Consider the following 17841-nt stretch of genomic DNA (forward strand, 5'->3'; position numbering starts at 1 on the left):
TACTGCATTACATAATACCTTTTGCATAAACAAAGTCAAGGTAAATTACTGTCAGAACAACATCGTGTTTTAATTAAACAATGACATACCTAAGTTACTGTGTTCCATACTCAGTGTCTCATTGGATCCTCACTACAAAATACTTGAAGGCAGGCAGGATAGATTTTGTTGTTCCCACCTTATAAGTAAGAAAACTAAAGTTTTGATGATTTGCCTAAAGGCTAGTAATGTAAGAATTTAGCAGATATCCAGGTCCACTTACTCTTCTACATTGTATGTCTAGATAAATATCAATAATTAATGGTAAAACATTTTTAAAATTATTCATCACTCATTTGTACAAGGCATCATTTTAATTTCAAGTATCATATATAAAATACCTGAAGGTTATGCTCAAAGCAGGTCAAAGTGTGATTAAATAGACTGAGGAAATATAGCGTGCTATTTGACAATTCTTCACTTGTGTTCGTTAAACAATCTGTCAAACAAACAAAAATGTATATTAATATATCTCAAGAAACAATTATAAACTGTCATTTATCTCTCAAGCTATCATATTCTGTTTCAAACTATAGTAATTCTTTATTCAAACAAGCATTATGTGTTCCACATACATGAAGCTTACCCCTTTTAATTTCTAAAAGATATTTTTTCATATCATAAACATTTTCACAAAAATCTTAATCACATATTCTCCTCTCTCTATAAAAACAATATACCAGAGCAACTGTAGCTTAGTTGGTTAAGTGTCTGACTCTTGGTTTTGGCTCAGGTCATGATCTCACGGTTTCGTGGGTTGGAGCCCTACATCAGGCTCTGTGCTGACAGCACTGTGGAGCCTGCTTGGGATTCTCTCTCTCCCTCTCTCTGCCGCACCCCCCACCCACACTGTCTCTTTTTCAAAATAAATAAACTTTAAATATTAAAAAAAAAACACTACATCAAATAAAATTTAAATTGATTTTTGATATGTTACAAAGTCTTAATCGTGAACATCAGTTATCAAATACTGACTTAATAAGCGTACTTAGTGCTGTGTAGGCATAAAGACTGTGTATCCTACATTCATTTAATCTAAATTTATATGCTTTTTGATCCTGTTTTGTGCCAAATATAGTAGTACTGTGTCTCTTCCATCTTCACTAGTGAGTCATTTACTGCATCTAACAGGATCAACCTTTTAAAATTTGCTCTTTTGGACTGGATATTGTATGTAAGCAATGAATCACAGGAATCTATCCCCAAAACCAAGAGCACACTGTATACAGTGTATGTTAGCCACCTTGACAATAAATTATATTTAAAAATAAATAAATAAAATTTTGAACAATAAAATAAAGTAATATAAAAAATAAAATAAACTTTGTTCTTTTGGAGCACCTGGGTGGCTCAGCTGAGTCAGGTTGAGCACCTGACTCTTGATTTCGGCTCAGATCATGGTCTCAAGATTTGTATGATCGAGCCATGTGTCAGGCCCTGAGCTGGCAGCACAAAGCATGCTTGGGATTCTCTCTCTACCTCTCTGTATGCCCCTGCCCTGCTCATGCACACATGCTCTCTCTCTCTCAAAATAAATAAACACTTAAAAATAAATAAACCTTAAAAATAAATAAATAAATAAATTTGGTCTTTCAAATCTATTGTGAGTTATGGGAACAGAGAAACTAGATGGTAAGAATTTTGCCTAAAAAATACTGATAAAGGGGCTTCAAGTAAAGTCTGGAAACAAAGATAATTATTTTACGTGTTTTTTTAAAATCTAAAATAAATGATATTGCTCTGCAACTTAATACTCTTACTTAACATTAGCTCAAGTTCATTCCTTTCGCTTTCCATGTATCTAGGTTGTAGGTTTGAGTGCCTGGCTCTATATCCTGAAACTTGTGGCCAGCCATTTCAATCTCATTCTCTGAGAATCCTTGCCCTCCTTACATTACACACACTCACAAACATTTCCAACCCTAGACAACCTCCGTTTACTTCCTCTACTCCCAATTCTGTTTTGTAGCACACTATTATAGAAAATCTTAAGGTTATATTAAGGGACTCAATTCTAAATTCTAGTCATAGGGCCACAAAAACTTCTTACAGGCACCCTACCAATTATTCTACAAGGGATGTTCCAAATATTTTCTATTCTCTAGTACCTACTCCATGCTACTCTTGTCCTCCTTGATTTCAACTGATAGCCATATATTATACCCACTCAGGGCCATCTAATATGATGTCTCTCAACTGAGAGTGGAGAGACAGGATAGGAAGCTATTGCAATTATCCAGAAGGTAGCAATGCAAACAGAAAGAATTCAATGGATAAGAGATAAACTGAACAGGTAGTGAAGGGTACTGGAATACAGTCACCTCAAAATATGCCTCTGGGGCATATAGATTATTTTGAGCTAAAGGTCACTGATAACCAACAGAAGCAGGAAAAAAAGCTCTAAAAACAGGGAACATGTTATGTTTTATGAATGAAATTTACATTTGGAGGGAAATTTCCATGTGTAAAATGTCTCCTTCAGGGTGTAAGGAAGAGGAGGACTCTTAACAACACTTACAAATGCAGAAGGCTCTGATGTAAATCTGCACTAATAACCCTGGTTTACCATACCTTTTCTGGTTCTCAGAACTTGCCTCCTCCACTCAGAAGTCCGAAACCTGTTTTCTTTTGATTAACCTAACATGATATAGAAGCCCAAATTCTAACCATCCCTTTGGATTACTTCCATATGTTACTCCCCTTATGGGGTGTTCCCATGTGTCCATGTGCAAAATACATGTTAATAAACCCTTGTTTTTCTCTTCTTAATGTGTTCTCACCTGATCTAATCTACAAAGTTCTAGCAAGAGAACCTAAAATGGGTTAAAGAGGTTTTTTCGCTCCCCTACAAGAGACACTAGTGTATCACACACTATGATATATGCATGTACTGTAATTCTTATAATATTAAGAGGCAAGCATTATCATTATCTCCATTTTCTAAATAAGGAACAGAGGTTTAAAGGAATTAAGGAAGTTGCCTATGGCTACGAAACTGGTAAGTAATGACCTGAAATTTCTACTCAGTCTGATTCCTGAGACTGCATTTTCAAACACTGTGAAATTAATATTCACATCTACATTCTAAACCATTAAAGTTCAATACTGGGAATCAACAAATACAGGCCACTGCTCCTCCTTCCATAAGGAATAGATATCTTACACCACGCAGGGATTCAGGCAGTGACTACTAACTGATCAGTTTAGGCAACTGTGATGAACGGTAAATCTGCTGAACAGGGCAGCAACCAGCACTCTAAAAAACTCCTTTGTGCAAATTAGAAAAACATCCTCTCTGGGTAGATAGATTACAAAATGGCACACTCCTGCCTCCAGAAGCTGAGCTGGAATTAAGCCCCATTCCCCTCCTCATCCCCTAGTGCAGGGCTTGGTGTGCACCTGGTATACATGAGGCCCTGCTACTGAACCTAATCCTAGAGTCTTTGCCTCTCTGAACTCCTACACTCTACATTCTCTGCATCTTTATCTTCTCAAGAATGTAAGCCCCATTCTGACTGTTCACCCTTATCATTTAAAAATCTGAGGGATGGGGCGCCTGGGTGGCGCAGTTGGTTAAGCGTCCAACTTCAGCCAGGTCACGATCTCACGGTCCGTGAGTTCGAGCCCCGCATCAGGCTCTGGGCTGATGGCTCGGAGCCTGAAGCCTGTTTCCGATTTTGTGTCTCCCTCTCTCTCTGCCCCTCCCCCGTTCATGCTCTGTCTCTCTCTGTCCCAAAAATAAATAAAAAACGTTGAAAAAATAAAAATCTGAGGGATCCCTTCACAAATTAGGAAACAGCCAGAGAAATAAAGTAATATACTGAAGATCATACATTGAGTTAGTAAGGCACTGCGATACAAAATATTCTTTCAAACTTTTAATTATTTTCTTAATTATACCACTCTTTCTTTACTGCTTAAAAATGTTACTCCATCTGTCAGCTTTCGAAAATTTCACACACTAAATTCTTTTTTAAACAAATATAACTTAAACCTCTCTTAATCCTGGTGTAGTGTCATCACAAAATCCTTTTATGCATGAGGCAGTATATATACAAAAAACACAACTACAAACATGCAGAATGTATTGGCCCAAGAGATTAAAACAGGTTTTCAGTTCTTGTAGTTGACATTTTGCAGGGAGCAGAGGGAATACAATTTCACCCATAGCAATTGCACATCTGTGTTAATGAGCCATGTCATGGCACTTGACACACACATTAGAGGGATAAATGGGGGGGGGGGTCCCTGTTCTGCCTACAAAAACAGTAGAAAGCACATGAATATGGGAGAGCAGTGGCAATTTCTTCGATACAAAGTACATAACTGAAATAATTTTTATTAAAAAGTAATTTATAGGATAATTATGGAAAATAACAACAAATGAAAAAATAATTTATAAAGGAAGCTTCTCTGAACAAAAGAACTTAATCTCTTCTATTTTACTGACAGCCATTCCTTTTCATTTAAAATAACATGAAAATTAAACTAAAAGCTAATACAGACTGGTCATCTTGTTAAGTACCACATTAATGCAGTACCATCAAAATTTTTTCAGTGATCATTAGACAGTGGTATTATAAAGCACAAAGGAGTTCATTCATACAATAGGGTTAAAAATGTCTTCATTATTAAAGAGCCCTGACTTTCTGATTTAAAATAAAGGAGCTCCAGTAAAATTTCTCTTTTGTGCTTTTGTAGGAATTGGAAGCATAATGTTATAAGCAGTGAGAAGCTATATATTTTATAAATTAGTAAGTTAGGGAATATTAGTAATAATAAAGCTTCCTATAAGCACCAAGTGAAGTGGTTATTATGAATTTTCCACATCTCAGATGATCAATGTAGACTCATCAAGGACAGATTAGCATAGCTTCTTTCTTAGTGAGGGCTCAAAGCATCAGCTCAAGAGGCATTCTTAAAGGTATGGAGGATTCAAGTTAAGATACAGAGACCTAAATCATCATGACAGAAATTATTATGCACCTTTAGATAAAATATTTGGCATCCATTAGGCATTTGTATAAAGATCTTTGCTGTTTTACAAAACTAGTTTTATAAAGAACAGAGACAATTACCAATTTCTGAAAAAAAGGCCAAGCTTCAGAAAATATAGTATAAACTCCTAGAACTTTGTGCCTCAATAACGTAATTAAGTTTTAAGTATGAAAACAAAGACATTTTAAATTGTAAGACACAAAATAAGTGAGTCTAATGCTTAGCAAATTACCATGTAAATAAAATATGTAAAAGAGGGGTTCTGGTTAACTGACCTTCTGATAACCATGAAGTTTTATTATTGACTTTTAAACAATTAAAACATAGTAAGTGAAGGGTGATAGAATATGCCATTCCAAAATATGCCTCTTTGCCGTAAGGATTGTTTTGAGCTAAAGTCACTTGAAAAATAGCAAATGCAGAGAGCTTTCTGTGAACTGCCCTTAACTGCCTAAAGACAAATCTTCCAAAAGAAACTCAACTGGCATAAATCCCTTCCCTGGGAATTTCATCAACTAGTTAAGACTGACTGTTATCACAGGAAAGGAGACCGATGGAGCAGAATCCGGAGTCCAGAAATAAACCCCAGCATATACAGTCAACTATGAGCTTAATTCATAGAGAAGAATGGTGGTTGCCAGGGGCTAGAGGAAATAGGGAGATGTTAGTCAAAGGATACAAACCTCCAGTTATAAGATGAGTAAGTTCTAGGAATCTAGTGTACAGCATGGTGAGTATAGTTAACAGCACTGTCATATATTTACATACCTGAAAAGTTGCTAAGAGAGCAAATCTTAAACATTCTCACCACAAAAAAGAAATGATAATTATGTGACATGTTGGAGGTATTACCTAAACCATGGTGGTAATCATTTTCCAATATATATCAAATCAATACACTGTACCTCTTAAACTTATATCTCAATTGTATGTCAATAAATTGAACAAGGAAAAAGAAAAAACAAAGAACCAAAACACTTTATCATAAAACAATCAATGGTCTCATCAAAGTTTGTGATCCTGGTAATTATTCAACTGTCATATGCATAGGATAACTAAGAAGCATGTTGATAACAAGGCTATTCCTATATCAACAATATACTTCTGATAACTGCTGTAAAATTCTGTACAGGAGAGGGGTGCCTGGGTGGCTCAGGTCTGATCTCACAGTTCGTGATACCAAGCCCCATGCTGGGCTCTGTGCAGACAGTGCAGAGCCTGCTTGGGACTCTCTCTCTCCCTCTCTTTCTCTGTCCCTCCCCTGATCGTGCACGTGCTTGCGCTCTCTCTCTCTCTCTCTCTCTCTCTCTCTCTCCCCCCCCCCACTCTCTGAAAATAAATACTTTAAAAAAAGAGAAATATTTAAAATTCTGTAGACAAGAAATTTTGATATATTTCCTTTACTACTTAGCAGACATTCTCCACAAGAACTAGTTTCCATGTTATATGTAATGTGAAATGTAAGAGCTGAGCTCTTTACACTTTGAGTCTCCATCTGTTTCCAAAACCATCTTTCCTACCAAGACTAGTATCATTCAAAGACATAGCATCATTCAAAGACATAGCAATTCTAAAGATAAAAGAGATGGGAGTGGTACATGGATGACATTCTATTTTTAATTGGGTTTCTAGCCTTCCTTTCATCAACTAATAACTGCAGAGACTTGGTATCAACCTGAGCTAGATCAAGTAGAAAGGAAAGGTGGATTTTGGCAGTGTATTAATTTCAATAATATTTTTAAAACAATATTTTAGATTTTACATTTTTACATTTTAATAAGATTTTATAACTTTTTATTTTTGTATTTTAAATAACATTCTTTTTAAAAAATAGCCTCTTAAATTCACTTAAAAAGATTTTTACCTATATAATTATTACAGTTTTGCATTTGCTAACAGAGAAGTTGGGGAAAAAATAGTCATTTTATATCAAAAGATACATCTATACAAAATGGATCATATACTGGTTTAAGTTTCCATTAAAAACAAATTTTTAAAACACATCAGTAGCTTTTGCTTACTCTTTGTAATTTTTTTCCTTCCTTTTTTACCTTTTAGGTGCTAGACTAAATAGACTCCATATTATTCACCATTAAAGATCCCTACTGCTGGCCTCACCTATAAGGGGTATATTTGCAAATTTAATAACTAGATCATCAAAAAAAAGTAATGGAAACAAATGGATTAGTGGCTTAAGTTTAATAATTTCACACAAATTCTGAGAAAACTGAGCAGTCTTTTTTTTTTTTTGTATTTAAATAAAAAGGTAAATAATCCAGAAAAAATTTTTGAGAATTTATATTGTGATTTTTATGTATATACTGTAGAGGAGAAAAATAATTTTCCCTCTATTCTTCTAAGTTCTCAGCTGAGGCTCCTGTAACAAAAGACAGATAACAGGAGAAAAACAAACAAATTTATTAACTTGTATCTCTCACATATACATGGCAAACATGAGTAACTCAAAGAGATGGCTTAGAATGTAGGCTTAAATGCCACCTTCAGCTAAAAACAAAGTAAGGAGAGTATGAGGGAGGCCAGTTACGAGGAAGTGACCAGGAGAATCATGGTAAACAAGTGTAAGGTTTGTTATGCAGATACATGTCCCTGTCTTCTCCATTTTTAATATTCTCTTGTGAGTTGGAGTCATCATTTTCTTGGTACAGAGAAGGAAATACTCTTACAAATGGAGATTTCCTTTATAAATATAAATTTCCCTTGTAAAAGGGTTACTTCTACTCTGTCTTCAGAGCTTCTCCTGTGTCTGCTGTTTATCAAAATAATTAGCTCAAAATAATCCTTATGCCAGAGGTGTATTTTGGGGTGGCATATTCTGGTCTCCTACAATACAAAATTACAACATCCAGGCAAACCTCTGACCAGGCAATCCCTTTAAAATTATAACATGTCTGTTGTCTTCCATTTATTAAAAGAGTAAACACCCCTTGTATTCTTTTACATATTTTTAAAGGTCAATGATTTAAAAAACAATGACTGGGTAGGTAGGTAGGTAGATTTTCTTTCAAGTGAACAAGTAAATGGAAGACTTTATTATCATTCACCAAGAAAATAAAAGAGTAAAGATCCCATGAAATTAGTGTTTTAACAGATCTGCTTGCTAGAGATGCAATTTCATGAGAACCTGATGCTGGATCATTGCTAACAGTAACATTTTTCTATAAAATGTGCAACTCTGGTGCCTTCTTAGTGCACTGGATGGTGCATCAGTCTCATGGAAAATGTGCAACTCTATTAAAAATTTTTTTCACATTATCTAGTTTTAATTTTATGTAGTATTACTTGTTCTTTATAGTATTTTACATTTATATTAGTAAAAGATTAGACTTTCCATAATATCAAGCACATATATAGCATAAATGTTAAACTTTTGTGGGCTAATTAAAATATATTTGCATTTCTTAGAGATTGTGCAATGAATCTGTCAAGCACTACTTTAAAAAACTAAATTAGGCATTAACTCGTAAACACCATCTATTCAGATGAACAATCTTAAAGCCTTTTGAATTTAGTTCTAGACTCTGGATCTGCAGTTCATCTATACTCTCCGAACCCTCACTCTACCTCATAAGGCTTATTGTGAAGCTCAAATGAGACAAGGGCTACAAAATTGAGAAATTTTATTTATCTATCCATCTATTTATTTACTTTATTTCTAAGATTTTATTTTTAAGTAAATATCTACACCTGATGTGGAGCTTGAACTTAAAACCCCGAGATCAAGAGTCACATGCTCTACCAACTGAGCCAGCCAGGCGCCCTGAGAAATATTAACTGCTAATTTGTTGCTCAACTTCTTTAACTCCTCATTTTTTCTTTCCTTCCTATTTCTTCCTCACTACTTTGTAAGAGAAGATTATGCTGCTCAAGTAAGAATGCTTTATTAAATTTTGGTAAAAAATTAGAAGTTATTTGAACAATTCCTTAAAATTTTCAGAAAGTGTTCACATTATCTTTATTAAATACATTTGCAAAGAGCATAATTAGAAGAGTTTCCAGGTAATTTTGGTAGAGATTATTTAATTCTAGTTAAGATGATTATTTTAGAATGTCCAAGAGAAAACAGTTGAGGGAGTACATATTTATAGAACTACTTTTTTTCCACTTAAAATATAGAATATAAGTTACAATGAAAGTTTAAAATGTGAATGAAAAACGAATGGAAGATAATTTTTTAATGCATAATGCTAAAAAAGACTGACTACATCTAACATATAAATAACCTAAATTTGGACATTTTGTTAAAATTAAAAAAAAAAATTTATTACGTTTATTTATTTTTGAGAGGCAGAGAGAGACAGAACATGAGTCGGGGAGGGGCAGAGAGAGAGGGAGACAGAATCAGAAGCAGACTCCAGGTCCTGAACTGTCAGCACAGGGCCCAATGTGGGGCTCAAACTCACGAACCATATGATCATGACCTAAGCTGAAGCCGGATACTCAACCCACTGAGCCACCCAGGCGCCCCTCTGATAAAATTTTTAAATGTATTTTTGAATAGGTATTAAACGCATATGGCATAAAATCTAAAGGGTACAAATATAAGTACAATGAAAACTAAGTCTTCTTAGTTTCCTAATTCCTCAAAAGATGTCATACTTCTCTGCACCTTGCTTCTTTCACCTGACCATATGTCTTGGCCAAATTTTAATTAGGAGGTAAGCATTTCACTTGTTGTTCAAAAGAAGTTTACTTAAGGAATATTTACAATATAGGATGGGTCACAGGAAAACAAAGGTATCCTAAGAATTTATTCTAAAGAGTTTTATAACTACCATATTAAGTAAATATGCAGCAAAATGTTTTCTTTCTTTTTTAATTAACTGGAGAAGAAAGCTGCTTTGCATTAGTGAAGTCTTTGTCACAAAATATCTTTTTTTGTTACAAAATATCTTTTAAACAAAAGATGCTTTGCCTCTCAAGTATAAAAGTTAAGTCATACCATTCAAAAGAATTGAAATCCAATACGTATCCCATTTACTCTAGTTAATTTTAAATTACTTATAATTAGCATATTTTTTTATATTAATGGATTTTTTAAGGTTTTAAGAATACTTAAAAACAATTCTCCTATATAGGTTAAGTAAACTCTGTTCAATCATTTTGAATACCAACTGTATACAAATTCTGTTCAATCATATTTATACTAGAAATTTTTACACTAAAAAAGTAAAGCTTTTGCTTTAAAAAAGGCTGTCAGCCAAGTCTCTGTTCAAATTACCATAAAATCTGAATTAACAGAGACAAAGTTAAGAGAGTCAATAAAAAGGAAAAAAACTTAGCAGGGGTCTTTTTGCCATTTACAGTTTTTCTCCTATGAACTAAACAAAAAGACAAGTCCTTAGAAAAGTTAAACTCATTAATGACTTACATAAAGGTACACAGATTTTAAATCCTATGGATTTCCCCTGCCCATGCCCTACTTTGTGTTTTCTCTGCTTCTTGCCTAAACTATTATAATAACTTGCTCACTGGTCTCTCTCTTCCTCTTCCAATGGGATTCCATAAAAAGAAAAAATAAAGGGTCTTTGTAGTAAAAACAAAAAAAAAAAAGCTACAGATAGTGACTGTACTTACCATGGTGAGCACTGAGTAATGTATAGAATTGTCGAATCACTAAGTTGCACCCCTGAAACTAACATAACATTGTAGGTCAACTATACTTCAATAATAATTTTTTAATAAAATAAAGACAACAAAACAAAAACAGCTTGGAAAGTCCTAGGTTAAATGTTAAAAAAAAAAATTTAACCTATAGTAGTCCTTACTGCCTTTAATATTCCATGTGTATTGTGAATGCCCAACATACTATAGTATATAACCATTTCTTAATGTACTGGTGATAAACTACTGCGTCAGTCAAGGTCCTACTTTCCTTTTCCAACTTTATCTCCCATTGTGCTTCCAGACCCTGGAACGCTACAACTCTGACACCTCTGTGCCTCTCTGTCTGTGGTGCCTCACCCTCTGCAGTGTCCTTCCTGTCATCTCTACTTCTTGAAATCACACCTAGCCATAAAGGAATAGGATCAAAAGGTACCTACTCTAAGAAGTCATTTCAAATTCTCCCCAATGTATTTTCTATATCCCCCAAGTATTCAATAACTTTATTAAAGCATTTATTTATCTACCTTAGGGTTATCCTGTAAATATAACTTTCTTCATCACTAAATTATAAGACATGGAAAACAAAAACTGCCTGGTACACAATTGGTATTCAAAACACTTACAAATTGAAACAGTGGTTTTAATTTTCCCCAAGAGTGCCTGAAAATAGATCTCACTGTATTATACAAATACACATAAACCTGCAAAACTGGTAGAACAGATGTTATCACCTCCCACCACCTCCATTTGACAGATTATAATCATCATCATTATTATAGTAAACAGTTAACATTTCTTCAACATTAACTCTGTGCCAGCTACCCACCTAAGTTCTTTACATAATTTTTTTCACTTAATCCTAAAAACAATCATATAAGGTAGGTTCCCATTATTGTCCCCAACTTACCCCCAAATCAGATGAAGAAACTGAAGCTCCAAGGGGTGAAGTTACATGCCCAAGGTCTGACTGCCAGTCAGTCAGGGTCAGCAAGCGGCAGAGCTTAGCATGAAGTCCAGCTCTGACTACTAAGCTCATCCTGTTAACTGCTACACTTTTCTGCCTTTCAATATTTGCCCAAGTAATTCCCACTAATAAACCATGACGCTAATTGCAGTTCATTTAAACTTGGTAATAAAAAGTATTATCTAGCTTCAAAGATCTCAAAATTCACTAAAATAAAATCTGACATCTATACTGTTGAACCATAACTGCAACATGAAAATGAAAGAATTACTTACTTGCACAATTTGCCTTCTGCCATGTGGAGTTAAAAAACTCAGACAGAATCACAACTATCTGCATTCTATCTGCCATTAAGAGGCTTCTGGCACAACTATGACTCTCTGACGTATTCTGTAACAACAAAAAGGTAGAAAAATATAATCTGAGTACTTTTAGACTTCCTAAACAACAACATAAGGCAAAAGTTCTCATAAAAATAATTAAAGGATTAGAAGCATTTTAACTGTTTGATATAAGCAAATAATGACATAATTAATAACCATAATAAAAGCAGCTAATATTTACTGGTACCAGGTTCACTAGCAAGGGAAGAAAATCTTTGCTTCTTAAATAAATATTTGCTTCTATTAAACAATCTCAACCATTTAGGGCCAAATTGTGTCTTGTTTCTTGCTTTTTACACATAGGAAAAAATTCTGGAAGGCTTTCATCGAAATGTAGCACTGGCATTATCTCTGAATAATGGAAATATGGTGATTTTTATTTTCTTTTTTGCCTCATTTACGCTGCCTAAATTTTTCTACAATGAACATATATTATTTACATAATTTCTTTAATCTCGGTAAATGATCACACATTTGAGTTTTATCTTCTGGGCAACTTTTGGTGCAAAAATCTTATAATCCACAAGACAATGTGACACATCCAATTTGTACCCAAATAGTTTACACCCAGATATAATGAATATGCTTTCCACAGGTCATCTGAATAATAAAACTCACACTATGCAAATAAATAAATCCAAGTCCCTAAACTATTTGATCCTTATCTATTCCTTTTCCCCTTTGTCCCAAGAAAGGAATTAAGTCATGCTGACCCTTCATTCTTTCAAGGCTATTTAACTCCTACTACTTACCAGGCACTGTAAGAATCCTGGAGTTTTGAGAACACAGAAAATGTAAGGGAATGCCATAAACACTGGGACTTCAAGAACCTCCCCAGATTAACTACCAAGTCTTGTCAAGACTACATTCTACATGGCTCTGAAATCTGTCCATTTCTCCCCATCACAATGGTCTAGCCACCATTTACCACATCACTGCAAGAGTCTCTTAATTCACCTCTCCACACCTGCTCTTCCCCTACCCTCCTCAGTCTGTTTCCTCCACTTTCTCTCATGTAACCAGGATGGTTAATGTATGAATCTCATCGTGTCATTCTACAGAATTAAACCTCTCAATAACATCGCACTGCTTCAACATCAAAGTCTAACCCTTAAACATACTCCCACCAGGCCCACATGACCTGGTACCTGCCTACTTCTTCAGGCTCAGGTCACAGGTCTCCTTCTGGCTCATAGTACTTTGAGTTCTTTCTAGTGCTCAAACACACCAGACTCAGTCTTCACACCTGTTACTTCTTTTGGACGTATACCTTCTCTTCCCCGCCCCACACCCTCCCAGATTTTAGGTATCAGCTTTAACCGCTGACCACTCTACCTACCACCAGCCCTAGTCAAGATCAGCTCCCTTGTTATATGCTTTGGTAGCATCTGGGTTTTTTTTTTTTTACTTGGCAACACTTATCACACCTGAATTAAGTAATTACTTATATTATAATATAGTTAATGCCTGTTTTCCCTACCAGACTACAAGGTCTGCTCATTCACAGCTATATCCCTAGTAACTACCACTGGCCTGCATATAATACTCAATAATTTTCTTGAATGAATGCATTAGAAGCATTATTTTCTGATTGCTAATGAAAGATACAGATTATTATGTTATTCTATGTTGATTCTCCCCCTATATTCTTAAGAATTTGTGTATTAATCTATACTGAAAAAAAGTATGTTGACCACTTCCAGATACATACCCCTAATCACTAGCACCTTCATAAATACATATACATATCTATCCATATCTATATCTATCTATGTACACTTTAGACAAACCAAGCAGAATGAGATAGAGCTAAGCAATTCAGAGTTTGGGCGGGGGGGGGGGGGGGGGGGGGGGGGGGGGGGGGGCAAAGCATCCTGGCAACTTCTCTGAGGATGCTGAACAGCTCAATGAAACCACCATCCATTTAAATTAAAAGAAAAAAATACTGACTGTAAGGAAGAGGGAATCAGTCAGTTCTGTATTCTTTACCTTCAGATAATAAAACCATATGCAGGCCTTGTCTCAATAATTCTAAGAGGAACTGATAAGAAAACAGAATTCTTATCAGACAATTCTATTATAGTTAAATGAATTAGCTTGCTGTACCAGAGAAACAGCTTGCTAATTTCTACCTTAGATTCTTTTTCTCCTTGTTATACTCCCCTCCTCTCTCAATCAACCCATGGACATGGATTTGGCCTAAAGAGATGATAAAGGATATCTTGTTCAAAATTCAGCTCATAGGTTTTCTCTGATTAATGCCCCCTTGCTCTGTTCCCTCCTTTAATTCAGTATCTCCTTCACCCTTCTGCTGTAAATTGCTATTGTATGAATTATAACATTCACATTGATGATTTTTTTTCCTTTTTTCTTTTTCACAAAAGAGGTTTATCTCTCCAACTGATAGTTTGGAGCTTGGGCCTTATCCTTCTTTTCCTCCTGTATTGTTTTACCAGCCCAATATTTAAAAATACCATGTCCCGAATTAAACTCATTTAAATGAAAAACTGAGTTTATGTGAGTCAAAGAAAATACATTACTCTTGAGAAATACCCCCTCCGTGCCCGCCCCCCCACACACAGAAAGGACAACTGATTCCTTCCAGTTCACTCATAAGAAACTCAGAACACTTTTTTTCCAGAAGTTCATTATTACACATGATGATTCAATTCCAGAACCAATCCAAGGAAGCCTATAAAATCCATGAAGTGGGGTGCCTGGGTGGCTCAGTCGGTTAAGCGTCTGACCTCAGCTCAGGTCATGATCTCACAGTTTGTGAGTTCAAGCCCTGCGTCAGGTTCTGTGCTGACAGCTGGCGCCTGGAGCCTGCTTCTGTTCTGTCTGTCTGTCTGTCTCTCTCTCTCTGCCCCTCCACCGCTCATGCGTGCTCTCTCTCTCTCAAAAATAAATAAACATTAAAATCCATGAAGTAACTCAGAACTGTAAAAATCATGCTTCTGAGCTAGCAAAGCACATCTAGCTCTACTGAGGAAAGGGAAAGAGGTCAAGGTCTAGGATGTTAGGAATTCCAGGTTGGGTAAAGGGTTTTTCTGCCTTTTTAAATCTCTTTACTCTCTTCCTTTCACACAAGGATGAGGTGAGTCCGGTGCCCAGATCCACTGGTAGAATCTGAGAGGCACCTAGTAAAAAAAAAAAAAAAAAAAAAAAAAAAAAAAAAAGAATCTGAGAGGCACGAATGAAAGGAAGGAAGTTTCTGCCATCCCCTACCCAAGGAAGTCTCTCTTGGGCAGTGAGGAATTCATATGGAAATTCATACACAGAATGGGTGATGGGTACCACTAGAGTTTGGGGTAATTTTTTAACTTTTTCTTAATTCCACTGTATCTACACAAATGAGGAAAGCATTTGCTCCCTCAAAAGATCCAAGCTTTGCATCATGATTCAGTCTTGTTGGCCACAAAACAACTCACTTAATTGCTCAAAACAGATATGATGTCATGTCATACTTTGCTATCGTGACAGGGACGAGTCTTGGGTGCTATATTTTAAAATCATAGGAATATAGATAGATGGATAGATATCCACCTTGTTACACCTAACAGAAGTATGCCTGAAAAATACTGAAGCCTAAGTTTAAGCTATGTTAAAATTAAACACAAATGGAGACCAGACTTGAATATTCCCTGGTCAGGCAAAGCCAGTTTAGTCACACAAACAAAAACTTAATTTAGCTTACTTTGCAAGACAAGTGAAGCTATCTTGACCTGGGCTACTTCTTGCTTATCCCTTTGAAAATCATAAGCCAGACTTAAACTGTTCTCCCAAATTGATATGAGGTAACCACTAACCAATTCTCTTTCAGAAAATTCCTATGAAAAATAAAAAGAAAATTCCTATATTGTAACCAACGCTGTGAAGAATTAACAGTCACCATTCTATACTATGTAAACTGCTTTATAATAGTGTATCTCTGAGCCTCATTCCATGTTTTGGTTTGAGTGCTCCCAGTTCATACTGCCTTTTTTGGTGTGTGCACAATAAATTTTACTAATTACTACTTTGGTGATTCATTGGTTTTAATTGTTTTTTTTCCAAACTTGACAACTACCTTTAAAACTAGCTCTTTACAGGAAGATTGACCTCATATTTATTTAATGCAAATAAATTTCCTATATATGTTTAAAAAAAAAGATTTACCTTAAGGAATATCAGGCTGACTTAAAGCAGGATGCAATTCTATATAAGTTTTTGTCAAATCAACTATGATTGATGAAATAATTCCAATCACATTTTCGTGAGACTGCTTGTCCCCTCGATACAAGAGGAACTTTCCCCCTCCACAACCCTAATGTCATTCCTCATGTTTTTCCTTTACAAGGCATATCCGGCCCACACCTCATGACTCCTACCAGCCCTGACACTCTTATCCTTTCCTACTCTAGACCCTATAAAATTTCTTATTAGTTAGGAACACGTATTCTTTTTCTTTCTTCCTTCCTTCCTCTTTTCTATTAAACCCTTCACAGGACCTACCACATGACCAGAAAAGCACTAAGGGTATCAAGAATGGAGGGTAGATATATCATTTCCTAAAATTTTAACTCCCATTTACTGAGAACTATTACTATGTGCTAGTTTTCTAAGAGCTCCTTTCATCTTACAGATAAGAATACAGACAGAGAATGTAAGTAATTTGCTCAGAGTATACGGCTAAAAGATGAAATTTCATATGTCAGCTCTTGTAATTCTTGTAACAGTCACAACAGGCGGCTGTTTTTTCCATCTTACCGAGGGGTCTATACTAAGTCTATACTAAGTCTATACTACATAAGTCCATACTAAGACTATAAATAATTAATCCAAGACCAAGCTGCTATAAAGTAGTGCATCTGATATTTTCTGGCTACCAAGCTCAATCTTCCTAACCACTGCCATACTAGAGTTTCTCCACTCTACTTGGAGTTTCAGGAAAGGGTCCTTTCTGGGAACACCAAGTAGAGATGGGAAGAAGCTGTATTGGAGTGGGGCGAAGAGGGTAGAGGGAAGGGAAAGGAAAAGTAGGGTTAAGGGTGTAGGAGACCCAAGAAAAACCATACCTATCTGCAAATATGTACCAAGCTGCCCAACAGCAGCTACGGAGGCAAAAATCGAAACTCCAAGCCCTATAATGCCACCCACTTTTCTGATGCCCCAAATTCCACAATCCCAGTCCAACCCTTTTTTCTTACAAACAGGAAAACTGAGCCCCCCCCCCCCCCCCGAGTTACCATCATTACATCCTCCTTTCCCAACCCTCCACGCCGGAGGTCCAGGGGGTGCTCCGCTACCCACCCCCACGGCTCGACTGATGTTGTCCATCTTGTTCGCGACCTGTTGGAAGAGGGGATAGCAGGTCTGACAGAGGCGCACCGGCCGGGCGCTGCGCACTAAGCACCCGGTCAGCTCTGCGCTGCTGTTGGCGAAGTCCAGTAACAGCTCCCGACACTCAGGATCCAGATCCGGCAGGTCCGGGGGTAACGACAGTGGCCCCAGCCTTCCGCCCTGCAGCAGGGTCAGGGACAAGTCCTCCACCTCCAGCAACTGCTGCTCCGACAGGAGGTCGTGGAGGACCCTGTGGGGGCTGCTGCCCACAGCGAGCGCTCCCAGACCCAGCCCCGACCACAGAAGCGGCACCAGCAGCAGCCGCCGCAAAAGCAACGACCTCCGCCACGCGACTGGCGCGTCTAGCTCCATCGCGGGGGTCCGCAAACCCCAAAGCACTCTACCCGCCTCTCCCCCACGAGCCGGCGCAGCTGACGGCCGTCGCTTCCGGCTTCCTTGGGCGCAGGCCTCGAACTGGGTCACGAGGCGCGCGCGTCATGGCCCCGCCCC

General features: G+C 36.7%; 1 protein-coding gene across 1 annotated transcript in view; it reads right to left on the reverse strand.

The window, feature by feature from the left end:
• OSTM1 (osteoclastogenesis associated transmembrane protein 1) overlaps positions 1–17808 on the reverse strand; it is a 41710-nt gene extending 23902 nt beyond the window's left edge. Inside the window, exons 1-3 of the mRNA XM_043592058.1 lie at positions 17302–17808; positions 11902–12016; positions 381–478 (exon numbers count right to left, since the gene is read on the reverse strand). Of these exons, the coding sequence (XP_043447993.1) occupies positions 381–478; positions 11902–12016; positions 17302–17703 (615 nt within the window). The 5' untranslated portion in view covers positions 17704–17808. The remainder of the gene's footprint in view (positions 1–380; positions 479–11901; positions 12017–17301) is intronic.
• Positions 17809–17841: the final 33 nt, after the last annotated feature.

The sequence above is a fragment of the Prionailurus bengalensis genome, chromosome B2, assembly GCF_016509475.1.
Source record: "Prionailurus bengalensis isolate Pbe53 chromosome B2, Fcat_Pben_1.1_paternal_pri, whole genome shotgun sequence".
In the NCBI taxonomy this organism is placed as follows: Eukaryota; Metazoa; Chordata; class Mammalia; order Carnivora; family Felidae; genus Prionailurus; species Prionailurus bengalensis.